Source organism: Heterocephalus glaber, unplaced genomic scaffold, assembly GCF_053883595.1.
Source record: "Heterocephalus glaber isolate CG9 unplaced genomic scaffold, H.glaber_assembly_v1.0 deba00000546, whole genome shotgun sequence".
Lineage (NCBI taxonomy): Eukaryota > Metazoa > Chordata > Mammalia > Rodentia > Bathyergidae > Heterocephalus > Heterocephalus glaber.
The window spans coordinates 33,530,940-33,541,443 of record NW_028258147.1 but is presented as its reverse complement, the minus strand read 5'-3'; the positions used below and the strand labels follow the sequence as shown (position 1 = coordinate 33,541,443).

At 40.1% G+C, this 10,504-nt stretch overlaps 1 protein-coding gene across 6 annotated transcripts in view; it reads right to left on the bottom strand.

Moving 5' to 3' along the window:
* Positions 1-3,020: 3,020 nt before the first annotated feature.
* The window catches only part of Cdk6 (cyclin dependent kinase 6), a 229,811-nt gene continuing 222,327 nt past the window's right edge, over positions 3,021-10,504 (bottom strand). For all 6 annotated transcript variants that reach the window (XM_004862366.3, XM_021242666.2, XM_004862363.3 and 3 more), the window contains exon 8: positions 3,021-7,515. In XM_004862366.3, coding sequence (XP_004862423.1) covers positions 7,369-7,515 — 147 coding nt within the window. In that variant the 3' untranslated portion in view covers positions 3,021-7,368. The remainder of the gene's footprint in view (positions 7,516-10,504) is intronic.

Genomic DNA, 10,504 nt, shown 5'->3' with positions numbered 1-10,504 from the left:
AACTATAATACATGTGTGTATACTGTTGCAGAGGACCAAGAGTGAAAACATACACGATGTATGTGGGAGTTCAAGAGATGTATTGCTGCTGGAATCTACTTTAATTTTTCAGAGCCTTCAAAGTCAAACTCTGAGTTACTGATGACCACATAAATACAAGTTACTGCATTTCATAAAGCTTATGATTAGAATGTTCAAGGGTACAGAGTATCTATGGAACTTTAACCTAAAGACATCAATAGAATTTGGCTAGAAACCAGAGTCCAAAATTAAACAACCATGTGGCTCTTTGTTTGCTGGTTGGTGCCACCTAGGACGTGGCTGTCAACATGCAGCTATATGCACTTTAAGAAAACCCGCATTTGACAACTCAAATTCCTAACACAGAGAAGGCCTGATTATTTGTGTGACCAATCACATGAAAGGTTCCTCTACACAAAAAAAAACTCTCATTACATGACATAATTGTCTTTTATACCTTTAATTACTTGGCAAATAAAAAGAACTGGAAGCTAAAGAAATAGCTCCTGCCAACTGAAGTAGAAAAGGAACAAATTTTCAAAACTTTTCCAGGTACATCTTTTGCCATCATGCATGTAGGATAAAAAAAAAAAAATCTATCCTGTAATTATACATCGCCTCCTTAAAAAACAAACAACAAAGCTGAGCTTAGCACTTGGGATGCCTGGTAGAGCGCTTCGCACTTAGCAGTCTACTGCATCTCTCTATACCCGAGTGTTGGGAGGCTTGTGTTGTACTTCTTGACGCACAGAAGACACCCGTTTGTTTCTAGGGCCGGTTTACTCCCTAAGACTGCAGAACTGGTACCTCTGAGCCAGCAGCAGGGAACCCGACCTAGACAGTGTCCCGCCCGCGGGTTCGGGCAGCCACGCCCCTGCCACTCACCGGCCAAGGGGCGGGGTGGCGAGAGCTCCGCCCCAAGGCATCTAGGTAAGGTCCTGGGGTCGGTGGGAGCTGGGGGCGAAGTAGTTCCAAGGCTTGATGTCAGAACTTTGACAGTTCCAAGTGATTCACTCTGAAGAAACCAAGTCCATCGTTCTGCCCCTCAGGATTAAACTGCCTTGTGCTGTGCCAAAGAAACTTAAAAACACTAATTTCCTGCCTCTCAAATTTCATAGATCACTGAGGAAGGGGATAATGGGTCTCTGAGCAGAAATGTCAACTTAAAAAAATACATACATTGCATGAAGTTGCCAAAAAATTGGCAAAGTGGAGAAATCAAAGACTTAGGTAGACTTATCTACCTAAGTATTTTGTCATATACTTAAGACAAAATAATTTTTGTGGTGCTGGAGATTGAACCCAGTGCCTTGCACGTGCTAGGCCAGCACTCTACCTCTGAGCCACATCCCAAGACCTTTTCAATTTCTTAAGAATTTACATTTCTGACTATGGAAATGTAAAAATTACCAGATCTTTTAGTATTCTGGGTCTCGTTTCAGTATAGCAATTCTTTTAGAAAGTTTTGTCCACTTAATTACTGATACACTACTTATTTCGCTCACTTGATTTTTAAATTAGGATTTTTTTTTTTTTTGGTACCAGGGATTGAACTTGGGACCTTGCACTTGTGAGGCAGGTGGCGGAACCACTGAGCTAAATCCCCGGCTTAAATTAGGATTTTAAAACTGAATTCCTCAAAAGGCCACCATGGTAGGAAATGTGAAAGCAGCAGGGAGCTGTGAATTTTATACTCCTAAAAAAGTGTCCTCTTTGCACATGTGGGTTGCTTTTTAGTAAATCTGCCTACACTAGAAAAGTGAGGTAATTAGGAACCTCAAAAAATGTTTCTTGAGTAAACGAATGACCTGGCTTTATTCATTCAAATGATCAAAATCGATGTGTAAGCCACCCTAAAACATACTTTATTTGTAAACAATTGTTCAGAACTTAGCTAAGAAACAAAGTATTTAAGTTTCAGAACATTACGAAGACTATTAGTTATTAAATAAGTGCTAGGCAACTGTTAAAAGATGTGCAGAAAAATGAAGTTAGAATGATGTCTTTATTTTTTATTTTTTAGAATGATGTCTTTAAGAAGTATCTCTCTAGCCTTGGTCAGACTTTAATTTTTCTCTTAAAGTGCCACCTTGTGGGATACACTGGAATAAAACAAAAAAGCCCAGCTCTTAGGACAGAGTGAATTTTAAAACAGACATTTGCAAGAAAAACTATCTTCAGTCTTACTGTGTTAACTTTAAAGCACTGTAATAGAATTTCAATAGATGCTTGAAATAACAGCCTTTATTTTCAGGTGGCTCCTGTTTTCTTCTTGAAGGCCAGAGCACCAGGGTCAAGGAAACACAAAAATGATGTCCATTCATTAATCTAAACTAACTCCTTGAGAATACTAAGAATTAATTGAAAAAAATTAAAAATCAGATACCTTCTGTTTTTACAATTCTGCTGTTTATAAGGTCAGAAAATAGAAAGTCCAAAGGAATAGATTTGGCTTATTTTCTAAAGAAGTAGAAGTTAGAAATGCTTGAGGCATAGCTGTGTATCAAAATTGAGCTGGAAATTGTATTGCTATAAAAGGAAGCCAGTAAGACATGTAAAGGCCTTTCCCATACCTTTGAAGAAACTCCATTATTAATTTTTCCAGTACTTACATTGCTTGTCAGGCTTTGGTGGCCTCAAGTTGTTTTTCCATTGTGAACAAGGAACATGTAACTATCTTCCTAATTATGTATCTGTATGCACTTAATGCACAGGAAACGGGCTTTTTGGTAACGTCTACAATTTCTCAAAAGTCCTACTGACATAGGACTTTCACAGATACCTTTCAACAATTTATTTACTTTTACAGTGAATATACTCCTAGGTATGTAAAACAAGTATAGCTTTGAGTGGCTGCTTCTTCCCACAAAATGAGGAAGGATTATGAATGATTTAGTTTATTTGGCTCAGTCTTTGAAAAGATAATTTGTGATTGGGATAGCTTCTCCATAAAATTGGTTTTTGAACGTATCAAGTCCATAGTTGGCAGGTGACCTTAATTCTTTTTTTTTTTTTTTTTTGGTACCGGGGATTGAACTCGGGACCTTCCACTTGCAAGGCAGGCGGCAGAACCACTGAGCTAAATCCCGGGCCAGGTGACCTTAATTCTTGTAATACATTTGATGATCAAGAATGTATCTTTCAAAATGTATGGAATTTTAAAACTACTTGACTGTAACTTTCTCCAAAATTTCCTCTCGCCATTGTGTTTTACAAATAATTTTTTAATATTTAGAAATCATGCAATATCTTTATTTTTATGTTAGAATGTTAAACATGCATTTTTTGAATTCTACCAATATGCACAATTAAGTAATTATGGTGGCATAGTAACTTTTAATATTATTCTTTCTTAGACCAAAGTATGCAACAAAAGCATGCTTCTTGAAAATAAAACGTGAGACACTCTCATGTGCTTATCATAAAAATAGTCAAGTTTTTACTTAAAAAAAAAGAAGTTCTTTGGATAGAAGAATTTTAATATGTCTATGATAGTAGAGGTTTACATGATTTAATTTCCAAAATGGAATGAGAATTGCCATTACTGAACAGGCACCTTTTTAAAGATAAGCAGCTACAGTTATTTAAAAATCAATTTAAATACTCATACATAATTTAGAGTTCAAAATGTTTGGTATTGTTGATTATCACAAGATGGATAGTACCATATTCTGGAGTCAAAGTGTACACTTTTCTATTCAAAGGAACATGTGAAAATATCAGTATCCCATGCATTCTGACATTTTCACTTTTCCTTAAAGCTAACATGATGGGATTGTATTCTTAGGTGAATAATTTCGAGCTATTTTTAGTAAGTCACCTGGGGCTAAATGAGAATTCTACCATTCACAGTGTGCTTCCTGAGAGAAAATGAGAATTACAGCGGCTGAAATGGCTTCAAGTGTTATTTCAAGCAGTCTCTGGTCCTTGAGCTCCCATACTCTTCAAAGACCGACAGAGGAATAGGAGGCTCTGACTCACTGGGTTCCTAAGCACTCAGGAATTGTGTTTTTCAGGTCATTATCAGCCTTTGCCACCCAATAGCTTATGATAAACTAAACCAACAGGTTTCCTTTTCTTTTCAGATCAAGGTTGCTAAAACTCCACCTTAAGTGATAGTTGTCACAATCCCTGGACCAGCAGAACCAAACCCCAAACAGAAGCTATCAGGCACATTCTTGTACTAGTACTAGTATGATTCAAATGTGCTTTCAGATTTTCAAATTCTGATACTCTGCTTGCAATAAGTTGCTTTACTAGAGCCCTAAAGCAGTATGACCTTTACAGCTAAACCCTACCTAGCTTTCGGCAAAGATATCTGAAAGCTTATGTCACAGAATAGGCTGTGTTCACAAAGTTTGTATTTTGCTGTATGCTTCAAAGTGCCCTAACCTAATGGTAAGGCTGCTTGGTGAGATCTGGACTTCAGAGGTCATGAGCTTGGGTGCTGAAGACATACATGGAGAGAGTTTAAGTGCTCACCTCTGGAAGAACTGGGGCAAGACAAGCGAGGCTGAGGTGCCCTTTCATTCTGTGTCCATCAGAGGGCACTGTGCCAAGTAGCTAATGCCAGAATGTTTGTGCTTTAATTCTTTACAAACGCTAAACTAGAAATAAGTCCAAAGCAGATACTAGAAATAAAAGTTGAACTCAATTCTAAAAATGCTGAAAAATTCCAGTTTAGAACAGCTGCACTTTTCTTGAGGGAACTTAAGAAAAAAACTTACAAAAGCACAAACCCAGGTTATGTTCACTTCCACACATGAATACTAGCCAAAAAGGTCACGATCAATCAGTGCAGTCAGTTTTTAAATTCAATTTTTAGGCCCCAGCATGGGTGTCCTTGTATTCTGAACCTTGATCAAAGAAAAGGTGGAACTCATTTTCCAGGTGAAATTTTGAGCATACCTTACCTCAAATGCTCCAGGTTCACTATACTTAGGCATCTACAGGGCTGACAGCACATCATCATGACGTGCTGCCACATGAAGCAGTATAAAATATTCTATGCTCTGCCTTTATTTTTCTTCTTCTTTCCCTTGCAGTACTGGGATTTGAACCCAGGGCCTTCATATTGAGCTACATTCCCAGTGCTTTTAAAACATTTACTTATTTTTAATTTTTGAGGGAGGGTCTCACTAAGTCACTAAGTTGCCTGGGATAGACTCAAACTTGAAATCCTCCTGTCTCAGCCTCACACAGTGTTGGGATTACAGGCGTGTATCACCACACTCAGCTTCTTGTGGCTTTTCTATCTTGCTTTTAAAGACTTCTTGTTCCTGAGGCTACTGAACTGGAACAATATTAAGCAGTGTATGTACTTATAAGAATGGTTCCTGTCAGGTTTGGAGGCATACACCTACAATCTCAGCTACCTGGGAGGCTGAGACAGGAACATCAAAAATTTGAAATCTTAAGTGAGACTAAAAATGCAATAAAAATAAAAAGAGGAGGGGACAAAGCTGGGGATGTAGCTCAGCATTCCCTGGGTTCAATCCTGAGTATTTTTTTTTTTTTTTAAATTCCCAACCCCACAAGCCACCAAGGAGAAACATCTGCTGAGTGAAGCAATCACCATTCTTTGAAAATCCTCTCTAAACATAATCTAGCTATTTGCTGCATGCATTCAAAACCTGAGTCTGAAAGCACAGGCAGTTACATTTCCTAAAGATACTTTCCGATCCTAAAGATGTCTTCTGATTCCTTGAGCCAGCTGAGCACTAAACCATGGGTAAGGCAGAGGTGGTATGGGATACAAAGGCCTGAAGAGAAGACAGTAAGAGAAAAAGTAAAGCTGTTTACAGTGCTGAGGTCAGGCTGGCACTGTAGAGGGCAGGTGTGACAGCAAGGCATTTGCAACAATCTCAAAGCAGAAAAAGATCACTTCAGAGAGTAAACAGGTAATCTTTAAGAGAGAGGAGTTAAAGACAACACGCACCCGCCCCAGATACTACACTGACAATATAGTCTATAAAAACGGAAAACACTAGGTAACAGTTTATAGTGATCTATGTGCTAATGGTAGAGAAGAAGTATCCTATATGCTACCTAGGGAGCGTTAGGGAATGCAGGCTAGGAGGGCTGCGCTAACAGGGGCCATATGGGTTGCTGGTAGGACTGCAGAAGTGAGCCCATAAAATATAACCTGAAACTCAGTATCTGAGAAAGGTTCACTGGAAGAAAGTGAGCAGGTGGTGTGTGGAACAGCTCCAACAAGCTGCTGTTATAGAATGGTAGCAGTATTTATCAGAGGAGCTGGGAACTAGATAAGAGAGGCACGTTGCAAACAAGGCAGTGTGGTGAAAAGTACAGTGTAAGAGTAAAGGCAATTTAAATGGCATTCCTGTCTTTAACCAGAGAAAACTCTCCAAACCAAGACAGGAAACAGTTTCTGAAACATGCTTAACACAAACAAAATAACAACAAAACCAAAAAGGAAATAATGACATTTCAAATCAGAAAGTAAAAGCTATCTCTATTTTTTTAACCTACTTACTCCCTATATCTATAGCAAATCATAAAAAGCTTATAGGTATTTTCCAAAAGAAACAATAAAGAATGGTACTATAGAGAAGGTTCAAATAAACTTAACACAAGTAAATTCAGCTTTTTGAAGAGTACATAGAATGCATGCTTTAAAAAAGAGGTCTCTTAAAAGATATGAGAATTTTTTCACTTTTGTTGTGTGTCTAAAACTTCATCTTTTATCGCTAGCAAATTTATTGTTTTTGTCCAGAAAAGAAATGCTGAGGACGTATGCTCAACTTTCTAATTTGAACAGAACACGCTTAGTGAACAAGTGCCTGTTATTCATGGTCTTTAAAATTCAATTATTCTTGTCATTTACAAAAAGTAACACTTTAAGAGATCAGAGAATCTCCCTCTGTCACACACATGTGTGTGCACACTCACACATACACACACACACATACACACGCATGCACGAACGTACACTCACAAGTACCAAATCAGGCCTGGCAGCTGCAGGGAGATCACATCATAACTCAGCTGTGCCTGGATTACCCACTTCACACTGGCAGCATTCAAGGTTAGAAAAATGAAATGGCAGCACAATTGGTCAGCAGCTTCTCTTCTTCTGGAATTTTTCCAGGTTCTTGAAACAAACAGACAAACAAACAAATGAACGAACATAAAGCTGCAATCACTCTTGCATTGATTTCTAAACAGTAAACGAGGCGGTTTCCTTGGAGAAGCAGAGCCCATGCAAAGATGGCAGCTGGAAGGCCTCTAGCCAGCAAGGCTTAACAGCTCTGTAGGGCCTGCTCAGGGACCCAGCCGCCGCCGATGGTGGGCTCCAGATGATCAGCTCAAGGCAGCCCGGAGACCTCAGGCTGTGTTCAGCTCTGAGGCATTCTGGCTGGATGGCAGGTGGGAATCCAGGTTCTCCTTGCACCTCTCCAGGTCTTGGAAGTATGGGTGAGACAGGGCACTGTAGGCAGATATTCTCTTGGCTGGATTAAATGTCAAGCACTTCTGTAATAAAGAAAAAAGAACTGATTGTTATAAAACATGTAAATATAAATACTGTGGTCATATAGTTATCCTTCTATTCACTGTTGTGTATTGTCTATAGTAAGAGTATTTGCTTAGAGGGACATTAAATAATATGTTCACAATACTCATATATATCCCTAACACATAAGCTGGCCTCAGAAAAGGCGACATCTTTTGGGTGTCTGTGGACTCTTACCCACCAGGATTCCTCTCATGGCACACCCCAGGCCCATTAAAACTTGAGGAGGGCTGGGAGTGTAACTCAGTGGTATAGCACCTGCCTAGCGTATGTGGAGCCCTGGGTTTGATCTCTTAACACCTCAGAACAAAACAAAAACAATCGGAAAAGACCCCAACTGCCACATACAGACAAGTTAATGTTTTATTTGCAGTATGTATATCACTTTACTTGGACAGGATTCTTCTAGTACAGTTTTAGCAAACTTAGTGCTATAGTGAGAGACTTCACTCTAACATTTTGCTTTGCCCCAAGGGTTGTCAATGAGCAAAAAACAGAAGAAGTACCTGTTGAGATGTAAAGGATGACTACTGAGCAATGATGCCTGATGGAGGGAGTAAGGAAGAGCTAAACCTAGGCCCCTACAGCCTAATGCAGTCAGCCATGGACCTTGCCATGAGGCTGCACCACCAGAGGAGGGGATGTTGTCCTTCTAATTCATATCCAGAAGCCACATGGGCCAGAGCCCAGTGGATTAAATCTGAGCCACTGAAGTCTGACAACTCAAGCACAGGGACACTAAACTAGGGCAAACGAGCTGGTCCCTGCGCTTACGGAGTACCTGGTCCTGGTCAAACAGTTTAGAGTTTGACTGGGCTACAGAGGTAGAAGGCCAAATGAAGCACAGGTGAACCACTGGAGAAGCCCCAAACTCCATTCCCCAAACTGTCAACTGTGTCAGTAACCTCAGTCCCATTTCCATTCCAACCCCAGAAACCTGCTTTCTCAACTCTCTCTCCTCCCACTGATACCTCCTGCAAAGCACCTAGCTGGTGATAAGCACTAATTATGAGCTCCACACCCTCTGCCCCAGGAGCTCACAGGCTGCAAACATTCGACAGGATTGAATTTGAGGCACCCAGCGTGTTATATCCACTGCTGGATCTGGGTCTCTGAAATGTCTATGAATTTCAGTCCTCCAGAGACTTAAGGCCATTATGGTTTTGCAGACCTCCTCTCCTCAATCTGGGCTTCTGCTCACAGTCTTCATTCTGATGGGATCAGGGGCCCCTCTAATACACTGTTGACAACTACTGGCTTAAAGAGACACATACAAACAGAAAATTCTACATATAATTTCAGGCGAATTCTTGGATTTCCTGAATCTTATTTATCTGAGCTCCTTACAAGTCCAGGGATGCCAGTCTCCCTTTTGGGTTTTCTGAAAATCAAAGAGCTAAACAGCAGGCAGAGGAGGCAGCTTGTTTGCAGAATGGTTCCTCTGTGTCTAATAGTAATAAACAACCTTAGAAAAGCTTTGCAAAGGCTAAATTTGCAAAGAACAGGAAAGCAGAGGCAAAAATTCTTGAGATTGAGCCTTTCTTCCCACAGTCCAAGGAGAAAATAAGGCAGGAGTATTGGAAAAGGGAATCAGCCAGTTTAATCCCTAGGACACAGGAAAGGAGAAGCGTTGTGGAAATATGTTCAAGATACAGAGACATAACCCTAGAGGATTGTCTCAGAGAAAGCCCTTCCCCTGCAGCTACACCAATGGTGTAAGAACTGGGAGAGGAGAGTTCCTTAGCCAAATGTGGGGATGTATAAACTTCAAGGGGAAGTGTTTAATACTATAGATATAGTCCTATAGATATAGTTAGAAAAAGTGGTTAAGTTCTATTATTGCTCTACTTTAAGGTATAAGGTAGGTTGCATAAGACTCAACTCAAAAACTCTGTGTGATAGTATTACTTCTGCCCCAAAATGCTGACTTACAAAGCGAGCTTTTAGAATCATAACTTAGTCAAGACTTGAATACTGTGGTAGAATGAATTTTTTTTCAGTAGATATTCCCTTCTATTGCGTTCTTCCACAGGAGCAGCATTCCTTCCTTGGTTGAAGTTGGCTTGGCCACGTAACATACTTTGGCCAGGGGAATGTGGCAAGAAGTAGTAGGGCGCTTCTCCCAAGCACAGGCCTCAGGGCCAATGTGTGTTTCTGCCTGCCTGTGTGGGAGCATCTATCTGCTGCATGAGAAAAACATGCCTGAGGGAGCTGCTGCCTCTCTGGCGTGGGTGCAGAATAAGACACATGGAGAAGACCTGAACTGGATCCACAGGCTGAGGCAGATATCAAAGTCTCTTATTTCAAGATGTAAAGGATACACTTATTACTCACTGGGGGCCAACATCAAGAGAAGCCCAATAGATACCCTCTTCTGTATAGGGAAATTGTGTATAAGGTCAAGTATTATGATTTTAAATCTCAAACGAGCACAGAAGTCCTATTCTCTCTCTCTCTCTTTCTTTTTTTTGAGACAGTGTTCTCACTATGTGGTGCAGGCTGGCCTCAGACTCAAAGCAGTTCTCCTGCCTCTGCCTCCCAAGTTCTGGGATTATAGGTCTGTGCCACCACACCTGCCTTCTTTTCTTTTCTTTTTGCCCTTATTTTCAATGACGTATTTTATATATGCAAGGCACATTAAATCTTTATTAAAGAAACTGGTAACTAATAGGAGTATTGCTATTTAGTTCCTTTGGAGAATATCTTCCTAAAGATGTGACATTGCATCTTTGTCTTAGAAAAGGTACCGTTAAAATGGCGAGTTGCTTAAAGCAGCATGAAGCTTTAAACAAGCAAACATAATATTTACCTCTAAAGAAGTACATAGAGAAGCTTCTAATGTGACATTCAAAGGTGGCAGACTTTATTAAAAAGTGGGGTTCAGAATCAAAAGCCACCCGCTGGAAATGGAACCCAGGCAAAGACTGGGGCCAACTCCCCCAGTGTTGC